Source organism: Grus americana, chromosome 1, assembly GCF_028858705.1.
Source record: "Grus americana isolate bGruAme1 chromosome 1, bGruAme1.mat, whole genome shotgun sequence".
NCBI lineage: Eukaryota > Metazoa > Chordata > Aves > Gruiformes > Gruidae > Grus > Grus americana.
Window position 1 is genome coordinate 132,046,660 of NC_072852.1, and position 14,345 is coordinate 132,061,004.

The 14,345-nt window shown below is 41.4% G+C and overlaps 1 protein-coding gene across 1 annotated transcript in view; it reads right to left on the reverse strand.

Annotated features, from left to right (window-relative positions):
* PHEX (phosphate regulating endopeptidase X-linked) overlaps nt 1-14,345 on the reverse strand; it is a 110,220-nt gene that overhangs the window by 24,578 nt on the left and 71,297 nt on the right. Inside the window, exons 14-15 of the mRNA XM_054804785.1 lie at nt 13,346-13,449; nt 5,153-5,211 (exon numbers count right to left, since the gene is read on the reverse strand). Coding sequence (XP_054660760.1) covers nt 5,153-5,211; nt 13,346-13,449 — 163 coding nt within the window. The remainder of the gene's footprint in view (nt 1-5,152; nt 5,212-13,345; nt 13,450-14,345) is intronic.

Below are 14,345 nucleotides of genomic sequence, written 5' to 3' on the forward strand. Positions count from 1 at the left end.
TGCCCCCAACGCACAAGTCCCCTCATCCTCCCCCGGCCGCAGCTCCGTGTGCTGTTTGCCAGCACTTCCCTGGCTCCTGGCAAGATAAGAGTTCTCCCTTGCAACTCACAGCATCAGCAAGCTGCCGGCATCACTATCTGCATGCTGCTTTCCATAAAGATGACATTTATTGGCTAATATGAGCTCTCATCTGTGGTTTTCTCTATGGATGCTAATTCGAACGTAATTTTAAAATTGTGTTTCAGATTATATCTTCTTCCTGTAACATGTAATGAAGCTGCTCTGTAAAGAGGCCTCTTGACTTTCACTAGAGAACTGCAGTACAAGCACAAATGACTTGGAAGGAGCATGGGTATAAACTTACAGAGATAATATCAACAGCGGTTAATTATCCAATACATCTATTCAAGCTTACACCTCATAAGTGTATTGCTTGTATTTGACACAGTTCACTGTAAATCTCCCTTTCATTACTGTTCACAACTCACAAATGTTACTTTTTTGATATATTCTAGAGGCATATATATTTAGACTTGGAAAGAAAATTAAATACACCAAATGTCTAATGAGCAGTTCCCTTCTATCCTTAACAAATTCAAGGGCCAATATTTTAGTGCTATAATGAAATAAAACTTTTTCTTCAACAGAAGTATGCTAGCATACTTTGATCATTATTTGTATCTATTTTCAGCACATATTTATTGACTGCTCTAAAGCTCATTAAAACAAACAGAGCCTTTCAGAAAGTGTTTTTTTGTGTTCCAATAACGATAATTAAAAAGATAGCATTCATGCTGCTTAGATTATATAAGTGTACTTAAGTACCTTTTTAGAATCTAAAGGCAATGACATGTACCTGTTGTCCTTGCTAAGTACCTATAATTGAGGGGAAATTGATGAGAAAATGCAAAGAAAATTGAAAAATGATCCAAACTAGGATTGAGAAATTATTAACAAAATGCATGGTTGTTAATCTAAGATACTTTAAATTACGGAAAAAGAGGAAATAAATAAATAGAAGTCATGTAGAGAACATCAGGAGTAAATAATACTTCACTCTCATGTAAAGAGAACATCAGGAGTAAATTTGTATAATAATAAGATAAATTATATGTACCGTACTTAACTCTGCTCTTTGCAGCACATTTTATCTTGATATATCTACTTATTTCTCCTTTGCAGATATTAACAGAATTGTTGGCCATTCAAGTTATCAGTAGTTTAGTAATGAAAATGAAACGAAGCAATAGCAAATATAAGGATCCTTGCACTAAAGAGCAGCAAAATTTGTTACAATCTACCACATATGCAAATTTTGCTGTATTCTCCTAAATCTAATAATTTTCTAAATCATCTAGTTTCTGCTCTCTATTAATTTTCACTTTTAGTGAAGAAAGACCTTTTCTTTCAAGTAATTGAGTAGTCGAGTTAAAAACACTAACAGCTTGCCTGTGTATGAAGATTGCATGAACTTGTATGGAGATTGCAGTGATTTCTTGTTTGATGCTTATGTCAGTGGTGCAGACTACAGAGACAGAAGAATTTGTAATCCTTCCATCAGCAATGTATCAGAGACCTCCCTGTGCTCTGAACACGGAAAGCAAAAGCGTCTCCCTGAAGTTCAGAAGTGATCAGGGCCTCCATGTTCTCCTCCAGTTCTGCAAGTACCTGATGATAGCTCCTTTTCAGAATCCATGGTTCAAGGCATTGATGTTGCTTTTTCTCAACTTTCACAAAGCCTTCAGTGACTAATGAAGTTTGGAGTTGCTGTGGTTATGCTGATAACGTCACACAGTACATTTCCATTTCCAAACTGAATAGTCTTAATTTTTGGAATCAACTTTGGAACCAAGTATTTTCCAGTTAATGTAGAAGCTGCTTTCCAGAAACAATTTCTATTATGCATTTTAAAATCCTCATTTCTCAAATTCTCCTTCTTAGTAAACTCATTTACCAAAAGCAAAAATAGATGGGCCTTCTACACACTAAAATCTAGTTTTCTCACTGAAGAGCAGGAGCACTCAAGCAGATGAAGAGCCTATCTGGTTCATTCTCTTATTTCCGGCAGTGATCAGTAGTAGATGTGTCAGGCACCTATCTGTGAGGTAATTCTTCTACTAGTGTATCTTTCTACCTTCCAGCAATCAGTAGCAGAGGGACCTGTCCTCCTGGACCAAGTGTATATCTATCTGCTCTTTTGTTCAGAACAGAACGTCCTCTTTTTCAGATCATCTGCTAATACAGTGACCAGCACAGATCCTCGTAACACACCCCTCCAAATATTTTGATAACAAGTAATTTGTTCCTACCTCCTTTTCTTATCTCTAATTAGTCATTAATTTATGAAAGGACCTTCTTTCTTGTCCCATGACAACTTCCAGTTAATAGCATTGGGAAAGAACTTACTCTTATTCATTCATGTTGTGGTCATGACCAGTTTCCTTCATATAGGGGCTAGAATGACTTTTTGTGCAGATCCTTCTGGATTATCTTTTGGGAAAAAAAAGGATTTTACACTTGCCACACCTATTCTTCCTGAGCTAAGGCCACTATAAGTGATAAGCTATACATCAAAGCTGTTTGTTTGGCAATTTCTTGTCTAAGTTCCTTTGAAATACCTGAGAGAATATTATCTGGTCTTTATATTTTCACAGTCCATTTTATGAATTTCTTCTAAGTTACCTTCTATTGACACTGAATTTGAAACACTTCCTGGGATTTACCTCCCATAAGAAAAAGCTCCAGGATAAGAACTTCCCAAACTCTTCCAATGCAAAGAACTATCTTATTTTTATGCCTTAGAGACTCTCCTCTTTCAGTGTATTTGAAAAAAGGTTTTATTATTAGTTCTTATGCTCTTAGAAAGTTGGTCCTTAAAAATCTTTGTGGCTTGCTGTATAACAACTTTACATATAACTTGCTAGGGTTCACGCTTATTTCTTCTTCTCAAATGACTCTCATTTGCAGAACTTTTTTTCTGTTGTTTAACTAGGCCTTTAAAAAGGCCACAGTTTTTGTAGCATATCACCAGCCCCTACAGAAATTTGTATGGATTACTACTGAAAACATAGCTGCAAAGCAGTAAGGTAACTGCTGGGCGTGAGATTTGCCCAGCAGATCCATCATGCAACAGCAGTATGCATAGGCTTGCAAGCTTCAGTCTCCCGCAGTGCGGTTCCTTCCCAGCAGCATTAATAGGAAGTCAGTAGCAATGTGTCAAATATTTATCAGCAGCTTCAGACCTGAGCATGTTCCTCCCACATCTCACGGGGCCTCTTCCCCTGCAAATCACACCAGCCAGCAGTGGAAGACTGTTTGTACTGTGCATTTCTTTGAGTCTTCCCTCCTATTGCGCATCATTTTTAGGGCATGATTGCATTTGTACCTCTCTTTCAGGTAGGAGAGGGTTTTGTTCAGAAAGAGTCACCTAAATCCTTTTCCTCTTAGGAACAGTCCTAAAAGGACAGTGAGCAGCACTATCCGAACTTCAAGGTCAGGTGCCAGCAGTACAAGAAGGTCAGCAGTTATGACAGAAAATACAATTGCCTCTGCACCAATGACTGATTGGTTACATTTGACAGCTCTCTGCTTCATGACGCCGTTAGACGCAGCGAGCATGAAATTTAGCTTCAGTGACTCCAGCCTCTCCTTACAGCTTTCTCTAATGTGCCGTGGCAGAGAGGCTGAGGGAGCTGAATGCTGCCGAGACTTCAAAGGACCCAATATTAGAGAAGACATAACAGTGATGGTTCTCGTCTCATGCTGGCTGGGATTCCTCTCCGTTCACACGATACATCTGAGGCAGCAGTGGTGGCCGGTGCTTAGTTGAGCAGGAACAGGAGCTGTGACGCTCCACATGTACCGCAGAGCTGCAATCAGCTCAGGGCAGTCTGCCTCAAGCGCTCCCTCAGATGATCAACAAAAATGTGGCTGCTTTATGATGGCAGCCTTCTAATTAAGTTAGAGCGGTCTAGGCCTAAAACTAATTTTAATCAAAAGTACTGCTTAATTACCACACATGCTTTACAAATGAGGTCACGCAGACACAAAAGAATTTGAGTGAGTGGTTCAAAGGCAAATGTTGTTTACAGAGATTAGTAGGAGCCACCAACACCAGCAGACCCAGATTGCCAGTCCTCTGCTGTAACCTCTTCAGCATGATACGTTCATTTTGTGCCTTTCAAAAACTACTTTTCTCTGAGACAAAAAGAGATTCAGAAAAAAAAAAAAGAGTCACTCAATGATTTTTGACACACCTGCCCTTGGCAACCGAGATCACAGAGGTTATGGCAGCCGCTTTCCAGACCCTGATGGCACAGAACAAGAAGGCTGGTTTAACTTCCAAAGCTAATAAGAGCTAGGAGAAGTGTCCGGGTAAAGATAATGCTGTCGTACACAGAAATACTGGTATAGACATTTAAAGCCAAACAGAAATTTTCAATGCAAAGTCCCATTAAAGCAAATGGGAATGAACATCCAAATCCATATGTATCTTTGAAAAACTCAGCTCTTTTGCCTCATATGCTTCCAAACCAGGATTTATGCTCTCTAAAACAAACCAGTAACTAAAATTAGCATAAGACAGGTTGTACTGTACATATCAGATAATTTCATCAAACTATACAGGCAAGAATTTTAAGTTAACTACAGATATCACCCCTTGTCCTTGAAGGTATTGAACAAATCTGCTGGACACCACTTCTTAGGTTTTTCTGGTCTATATCACAGTCTCCTCTAGTCACATTTATGGCTATATATTTGTTAATACTAGAGGACTGAGTTACTATCACTTAAAGAGTTTATATTTATGGAGGTATGTGTACACATGTTTTTGCTACAGAAAACAGAAACATAAAGCTTTAATAAAAATGATTTAAGCTAGCATTTGCAATGGACAGAGTACACACACAAGTAGTCACTGCAACTCAGCTGACACAGGGTAACTCATTAAGCCACAGTAATTCAAATTTGTGGGAGCCCTTGCTTTTCCAGCACAATCCTCTCACTTAAGATGTCTCACAGCTGAATTACCAGGTTTGAGCTTCTGATTTTCAGTCACAAACACACAAACTGTACAGATATTATCTGAAGCTTCATACATGCATTTGCCAAACAGGCACTTTATAAGAAGGCTCAGAAGTCAGATACTCACTGATCTGGTTGGTAGATGCACTATAAAAAGCATTTACAGTAGTTGGGCTTGTGAACCACCTGTAGTAAGAGCAAAAGAAATCAGCTGTCAGTACACTTACACATCTTTATGAATACAATGAGCAGAGATAAAAAGTGAACTCAGGGAAGGAATCAAAAATGTGAAAGTCCTACGATACATTAAAGTTTACATATTTTTCCATTTCAACACCTGCTACCGAGTCTTTCTAGAACATTGAAATCTATTGTTTAATGGCTTTAAGCGTATATAGTCAATGAATGTTCAACAGGAGCGACTGTTAAGCTTCCTATCTGTTTTATTTCTAGGCAACCGCTGTGCTCGTGGGGTACGCCGCGCTGACGAACTGAAGTTCACCCAACAGAGGCTGCAACACTGGTAGTAACTGTGCAACTCTCTTAGGTGTCTTTCAACCATGTGTAGAGAAACTCCCTCTTGAAATTAGAGGAGAGCATTTTGAAAAAAGTGAAGGGCCCTCAGATGCTTTGGTGAGCAGCTACTTGAACAATTAAGAGTATGCCAGCAACATGAGCAGGTGCTTTCTGAGAACCTAAATTTCAAAATAAACAGCTTCATGTTGTGTACCCTACACAATGAACATGGCTATCAGTGTACTCATAAACAAATGGACCTCTTGCAAGGCACAACAAATTTAAAAAGGAATATTAGCATTTCTTCTCACAGTTAGATGTCTCATACACAGTGGAGGGAAACCTAGATTTGAATAACAAATAAGATTTACAAATTTCCTTAACCTAAGCTCATCTATATTGACACTGGTTTCACCCATATGAGTGGAAAATCTCAACTGACTTCAGCAAGATCCAAATCCCCTCTGAGTTCAGTGAGGCCAACATTTCACTTTATGATTTTATAAGGAATAACTGAGATAAAAGAAAAGTAATAAAGATGATCAGAATTAGCAGTTAATTCATAATAAATTAGAAGCAACTCTAGTAAGTGTCCAAACAGGAACATCCTGATGTCTTTAGCAATGCATTATTCAGAAGTTTTGTAAAGCCAAATGAATGCAATGCAATTGCTTTGGAAAATTTCTTTCAGAGAAGAGATGGGAGCTGCAAAACAAAGAGTAAGACAAAGGAAGATCTATCAGAACATGGAAAATGTGTGTTGTCAGTGACATTCACGTACACGATCTGTGCTTTAAAATAGCACCATCAAATGAATGAGTTATCTGCAGATCCTGACTGTTTTTCTGGCAACTGATGTCCTCACGTAAACTACACAACAAAGGGGAAAGTTTTAGAATGACAGCATTCTGTCTTTTATCAATAAATTTATCGACTTCTCTCATCTTCAAAGCCAAGCAGCTTATTTTACAATGCAGCAACTAGAAAAACTAACCAATGAAAGCAAACGGTGATGTCATTTAAATATCTTAACTATCCATCGCATTATAGGCTCTAATTGTCACAGATAACTCTCCCTGTTCTGTTTACTAGGAGATTCTGAAGAGGAGGAGCAGGGAGAGGTTGTTTTCTGATATGTTTTCTGTTTCCTCTATAATAAAGAGATTAAATGTTAGAGGTAATGTAGTGAGATAATGGAAAATTGAAGAAAGAATGCTTATGGTAAGGGGATAAAGAAAAGATTAGGGGCCTTAATTAACTACATTTCAATTTCATGTTTGTTCACAGTAGCAATCAGCTGAACCGTTTCGAAGGATGCAAGCCAGCCACTTGTGCGATGGGACCTGCTCTCCAGGCTTAGCTGTAGCTCTGGAGGACTCTGTCCCTTTTTTGACAAGGAGAGAACCCATCTGAAAGGGACTCATCTGAAACACTCAGCACTTTAATTTAGATTTTACTCTAACTTTGAACAAAGACACATAGCGTGTGACTTCCACCTCACCCTGGTGCCTTGTTCTGCTTACAACAGCCTTTCTGTTCTCTCGAACAGCAACTTTTAAGCATGAAAAAGGCTTCCGGGACAACAAATCCTCCCTTTTTGCAAATTCTTCTTAGAGCGAGTGTCTTACAGCGCCGCTCATCTCCAGTCACAGGATCAAGGGCCTGAGACAGATAACAGATACCTCAAAACAAGCTAATGTGCTGTGCTCTTCTCCCCTTCCTCTTTGCTGCTGCAGCCCCAGGGGCTCACCACAGCTAGTTCAAGATAGGAACCACCACAAACAGAAGTAAAAGAGCTCTTCACTGACAAGTGGCACCTCTCTAACAGCACAAGTTTGCACCCATTTTTATTGGGAGAGGAGCTAACCAGTGATGCACGTACTTGTCACCACAGGAGTACCTCACTCGGCCCAAGAACAACTGCAAATGGTGTTGCCGTTTGGTCTGCAGCTGCCGAGGGAGGACATCACACCACTGCTGGCCATGCTTTCGTACCTAAAAACTCATAGACTAGCTGCCAAGACTCATCAGAACATCCTATTCTGAGACTGCTTCTTCCTTCACGATCTACCACTGCAATAACAGAGTCCATCCTGTTTCCTGAGTTAGTATGAGCCAAAGACCGATAGCAGCCTCGATTTTCTCACTGTAAAACTGAACTGAATTCTTTATGAGTCGCTCTTTCATAATAAGGCTTCAAGAGTGACCCCGTATGAAGTTTTTTATGTTTTTAACAAGCTAGGAAGAGATGTAGCAGCCGTACCGAGGAGTAAGGAAGAAAAAGAGTTCTCTAGTGACAAGTAGAGTATACTGCTGAATTTCATATTTGATGTTTAAACACTCGGCAAGGAGCATATTTACACTCCAGCATTTTGTTGTACCATTCTGAGCCAGTCTCAGAAAGATTTAGAAAGCATTTTCCACAAAAGAGCAGAAATAACTGAGACTGCTTCCATTCAGGCTAGCAGAACAACTTCACCTCTCATCTGTCATCCTCTTTCAGTGAGCTCCTTGAAATGACTGACCCTTCAGTGACAGACCTTAACTAATAACACATCAAATTACTATATGAAGGCCTGTAATAAATAGCTGTCGCTGTTAAATTTTAAGGTGAAGCAAATTCAAAAATAGCGCTCTCATTCCTATTTGAAGTCAGGTTGCCTGGGCATTTGCTCTAGGTCTGGTTACAAAGTGCATTTGATGTATTAGCAGAAGGACAGAAAAAAAAAAAGACAGGCATAACAAACTCTAAGCTCTTACTAATTACAAATTAAATAAAAAGATATCTAGAATTGTTTACACTTTTTCCATTTGCTATTAGCATGTGAAAAAAGCTTTGAATGATGTCCTGTAACATTACCTATCAACTACTACAGCAGTCAAAACCTAATGCTGCAGACTTGACACTTGTAAGTTTGAGATTTCTCTCGTAGAAATAAAATCTGAAACCTGCACTGGGATAGCAAGTGGGACATCTACTCTCTTAGGTTTTTGTTTCTTTAGGCTACAATTTTCTCCACCGTATCTTCCTTTCTGAGTTGAGTATAGCGTGATACATTGCCAGTCCTGAAGAAGGGTGACAGGGAACATTTACCATGCAGGGAAAAGTTTATTAATTTATTTAATTCTCTACAAAGCACAAACTGAATTTGCAATTTGTTCTCTCAACTTTTTGAGTTAGAAGTAATCATTCAGGTGGAGCAGAATTTGGTGTTCGATGTCCCAGGTAAGTTTTTTTTTTTTAAAATCATGTCAGTAAAGAAAATGAGCTTGTGAATGCAGAATGCACTTAAGCTGGTTAGAAGTGAAAGGTCCTACAAAGTTGCTAACAAAGCTAGAATCTGGAAAATCTCTTCTCAAGAAAGGACTGTAAAAAAAATCTTCTAGGAGGGAGGCAGCCTTCAAAGTGACTTTCAAAAGTTTATCTCCTCTTCTCCTGGTTAGTCTGTTTTATGTGTTTTCCTGTGTAGAAACAGAGGATTAGCCTCCCAGGTCAGGCTGCCACGTCTCCCCTCGGGGCTGGCAAAAAACTGGGATGGTAAGGCTGGGCCCAGCCTCCAGTGCTACATCACTGCTTAAAATGAGGTTCAAAGACCAGGAAAAGGCTCCAGGGAGACTCCTTTCCAGCCTCTCCTCTCCAGGGCAGGTCCACCCAGAGGATTTCTGAGTCCTCCATCAGCATCTCCCCAACAGACAACAGCCTGCCCAGTGTCTTTCATGGCTGCTTTTCCCTTTTTGCAGAAGGAGCTTTTTCACTGTCCATAATGGCATTGTGTTGGGTTTTGTGTGGCAAGGTTTTGGTAGCGGGAGGGGCTACAGGGGTGGCTTCTGTGAGAAGCTGCTAGAAGCTCCCCCTGTGTCTGATAGAGCCAACGCCAGCCGGCTCCAAGACGGGCCCACCGCTGGCCAAGGCCAAGCCAATCAGCGCCTCTGTGATAACATATTTAAGAAGGAAAACAAAACAGTTGAAAAAAAAAGCTTTTGCAACCGGAGAGAGGAGGGAGAAGATGTAAGAAACTCTGCAGACACCAAGGTCAGTGCAGATGGAGGGGGAGGAGGAGCTCCAGGTGCCGGAGCAGAGATCCCCCTGCAGCCCGTGGTGAAGGCCATGGTGAAGCAGGCTGTCCCCCTGCAGCCCATGGAGGAAGGATGAGGGGGTGTAGAGATTCCACCTGCAGCCCGTGGAGGACCCCACGCCAGAGCAGGTGGAGGCACCTGAAGGAGGCTGTGGCCTGTGGGAAGCCCACGCTGGAGCAAGTTCCAGGCCGGACCGGTGGACCCGTGAAGAGGGGAGCCCACGCCAGGGCAGGTTTGCTGGCAGGACTTGTGACCCCGTGGGGGACCCCACACTGGAGCAGTTTGCTCCTGAACGTCTGCACCCTGTGGGAGAGACTACGCTGGAGCGGTTCGTGAAGGACTGTAGCCCGTGGGAGAGACTCCATGTTGGAGCAGGGGAATGTTGAGAGGAGTCCTCCCCCTGAGGACAAAGAAGCGGCAGAGACAATGTGTGCTGAACTGACCGCAACCCCCATTCCCTGCCCCCTTGTGCCGCTGAGGGGGGAGGAGGTTGAAGCCGGGAGTGAAGTTGAGCCCGAGAAGATGGGAGGGGTGGGGGAGGTGTTTTAAGACTTGATTGTATTTTCTCATTGCTCTACTCTGTTTTGCCTAGTAATAAATTAGATGAATCTCCTCTCTACATTCAGTCTGTTTTGCTCATGATGGTAATTAGTGATCTCTCCCTGTCCTTACCTCGACCCAAGCCTTTTGTTAGACTTCTCCTTCCCGTCCCGTTGGGGGAGGGGTGAGTGAGCGGCCGCGTGGCACCCAGCTACCAGCTGGGCCTAAACCACGACAGGCATCCAACCCAGCACCTCTCAGAGCTGCTCTCCCCTGCAGCAAACCAAGAGCCAGGGCTTGCAAACAATAGTGTGTGGTCAAGAAACTGGAGTAAGTCCTGGAGGAGACCCAGGAATCTTCTCATAGTACACTTCCTGTGTCCTCTTATAGGGTTACTAGATGCCTACATCTCCAGCACTGAAAGTTGAGTGAAACGTGAAGAAGGATGTGGCCAGATCTAAAAATCTTTGTGGAGATGTCCTGACTTCAAAGGAGAAAGGTTAATAATAATGAAGTGGTACGCCCAAGAAGTCCTCTGATCCCCTGCTATTTGCAAGTATGATATCAGTGTTAAGAAGGATAGACTCAGTCACTGCTAAAAAGGTGTGGGGGTGTGTTTGTACAAATATATATATATGCACACACATATACACACACCTGTGTAGTATATTTACACACATGAATGTATATGGTTCCACGGATGGATAAGCAAACGCCACTAAAACCCTGATTCTCCTTTATCTCTCCCTTCCACGTGGCCATCACTTCCCCATGCCTTGCCTTTCACCTCCCTCTGCTCTAGTCGTGTCTCACGTGGATTATTACAATTGTCTTCATGCCTGGTCCCCTTCCTCCCACGCTCCCCGTTTCCAGCCTCGCCTCCTCCATTCAGCCCTCTCAATCCAGCCTGTGCTGTTTCGCGCATCATACTCCTTAGCTCCTGCCACAAATCCCTTTCGTATGTCTCTCTCCTAATACTTGAGCACTTTTTGTCTTGTTTGATCGAGCCAGCTGTGAAGATGACGGCCATCTCCCCAGCTGGCATCCAAAGTGGGTGTTGAGGACAGCAAGCTGCACCTCCTGCAGCTGCGGTGCCCGCGGGGGAGCCTGGCCCTGGGAGCGGCAGAGCAGGCGGCTCCGGCACCCCGATGCCCCGTCACAGCTTCTTGGTACCAGCTGGGCAGGTACGTGCCCATCCATGCCCTGAGCAATCCCTTGCCTGGCTGCCTCCATGCTCCTTTTTCTTGTGAGGCAGATAACTGCTAGGGAGGGAGGGAGCAGAGCAGAGGACAAAGAATTTCAATAATTACTCCTGCTTTGGGAGATTTTTTTTTTCCTCTTTTTAGATTACAAAATTGTTGAATTTCCAGAATAACTTATTTCCACTTTGATATCCACATTCCCCCTTGCTTTATCAAATTCCTTTGCCTTGTGCCTCCCAGCTCCTCTGTCTGTCCCCTGTTCGTGTTTCACTGGTGCTTTGAGTGAATCATCATTTTGATTTTCCGTTTAGTTGACTACGCTGAGGAAAGTGAGTCCAGTTTGAAATAGTATTGCTGAGAAATCTGGACTGTCTGTAAATGAATAAAGTGTTTTACCTTTTTGGGGTAATATTACTTTACTAGCTGGTAACTTTTTTCCTTAAACCCTCATTTTCTTATTTATCTATTTCAGTCCACAACTTGGACCACCTTATAATATCTATCTCTAAATATAAATGCTATGCTAAAAGCTACTGAACTAAGGAAAAGAAGAAATGAAGCAAACAGAAGCAAAACCCCAAGGGTAATTCTCTTTTAACACAGGCTTCGTGTAGACCAAAGATTTGTGGAGTTCTATGAAATGTAAAAGCATAAAGAACAAAAGCGAAAGCAAAAACGAAAGTGAAAGCAAAAATGAAAGCGGGAAAGGGGGAAGGGAAATAAGTCAGTAAAGACAAGTATGATGAAGTATTCAATCTCGTAGTGGGCAATTGGCTAAACCCTTCATTTTCTAAGCATACCCGCTTGATGTGACGGTTCTCAGATTACAGCCCTTGAGGCGGGCAGTCAGGGATTAGCTGCCAATTAATTTCTTTACGGGGAGATTTCCCCATCGTGCCAAGAATCCACACGGTCTGTGTTAGAGATGCCGCAACACTGTTGGCAAGGAGGAAGCATCACCGTTGCTACAGAGAGCACCAGAGCATTATTTCACTGCTCTGGTGGAAGCTCTTGGTCTGAAGAGAATATACTGTGCAGATCTAGCCCTGGCACGCAGGGCCCTGGGCTGTCCCCTGGGACTAACCATTGCCATGTCGGAGAAAGGTGTGGCGAGATGGAAAAATTTGCAATTAAAATTAAGCTATAAACAACCCCTTGAAAATATGGGACCAAATTACAACACTCTAACCGGGAACAGCCGGTGCCCGTCCTGCTGACGTTATCCACCTGCCTCACGGACAGCACCGAGCCACCCCCGAAACAAGGGGCGATTCCGTTTGAGTGGGAATTTCTGGAGCCCTAAGGAAACGCCACCACAGAAGCTAAGCAGCAGCACCAATTTCAGAGTCTCTCTGTGCAAGAGGAGTCATTTTTAAGTAGCATGATTAGACTAATTAAGTTCTGTTTAGGTTTTAATTTGCACTTTAAGGATATGATTACCCACCAGTAAGAAAAGAGACCGATTCTCTCATGTATTTGATGACAGTATGTGACAAACTGCATTCTCAGGTTTACAAATAAATAAAAATAACATATGTAAATTAAATTATGTCTTATTCCATATCATTGCTATCAACAGCAGGTAACTAACAATGCTGATTACTATTACTAGTAATAAAAATAATAACATTATCTCTTACTAATGGTTCCATTCTTAGAAAATTTATTTCATAAATCCCTGCTGCACCATTTCAAATTCTGACTGTGACCAAGAGACATAATCCATTTTTAATTGAGATCCAATTACCCCTTTTTTCATTAAATTAAAAATTAAAGCTGCAAGCATATGATTACTGTGCATCAGAATAAAGATACCTAGAACTTACGAAAAAAATACCCACAGGAGTTTCTGAATAACTGGGGGGGTTGCCCATAGGCTTTTTGTATCATAATATGTTGCTGTGTCTATAATTCTATTAAAACATAAATAATATAAATGAAAATACTGATAGAAGATTATGTAAATTTGGCTTTTGTCTACTCACTCTGTTTTTGGAACTTCTTTTCTAAGCCAGTAGAAATCAGATTGGGCTGCGTATTTACGAGTTTGCAACACATTGCCAAAATAGTCACTTTCTGTAAACTTCAGCTGTATAGATAAAGCACAGGTATTTTTAAAGCATGTCCAAAGAAACAAAAGCTGACATAAAACAATCAGAACTTTTATTTTAAACAAGATAATCACCTAATTTTTAGCTGTTATCAAAGCAAGTTAAATTTTCACACTTGGTAGGAAGAATAAATATTTTGCGAGTTTAGTTAAAAAACAGTGGCTGAAGAGATCTACACAAGGGATTGGGCCTGGAATAGCTCTTCCCTGTGCAGAGAGGAGCTGAGGAACTCAGAAGTACCCAACAATGAATTGCAGACTGCACATTTCTATGGCTATTATTGACGGCCTCTTTCCCAGGAGGAAATGGGTCTACTTTTATTTTTAAATGTGAATTTTAAAACCACTTTCAAAAAATAGAACAAAGCCCCCCTTTTCAGTTTGTTTTACATTTTATTACAAATACTTTGTACTCTGTGCCCTCCAAGGGTTCTGCCACTGCTTTCTGACTGTCTCACATTAAATATTTACAGACATAGGGATCCATGCTTCCATAAGCCTCCAAATCTAATAGCAACACCACCACCCCCACACCACACACAACTAACCATGCAAGAAGAAGGGATGTTAATAGTTTATAAACCCAGCCGATATCCCTGTCACCAGTTTCAAGCAATGCTAGGACTTGTGAGGAAGTTGCACTTCAGACGTATACTATGGTTTTGCAACTGTGATTAACAAGTGTTTTTCACTAGATATTACCATTTAACTGGGCAAATAATTCCATACGCTGAGTGATAAAGTTGGTTATGTCCTGCATCTCATTACACTGTCTTCATAGCACCATCTCACCCTACTCTTTCCAGGAACAAGGACAAGGTCAGGAGAGTTGGTTCTTCAAAGCTTTCTCAATAAATTATGCCTCTGTTTAGTGT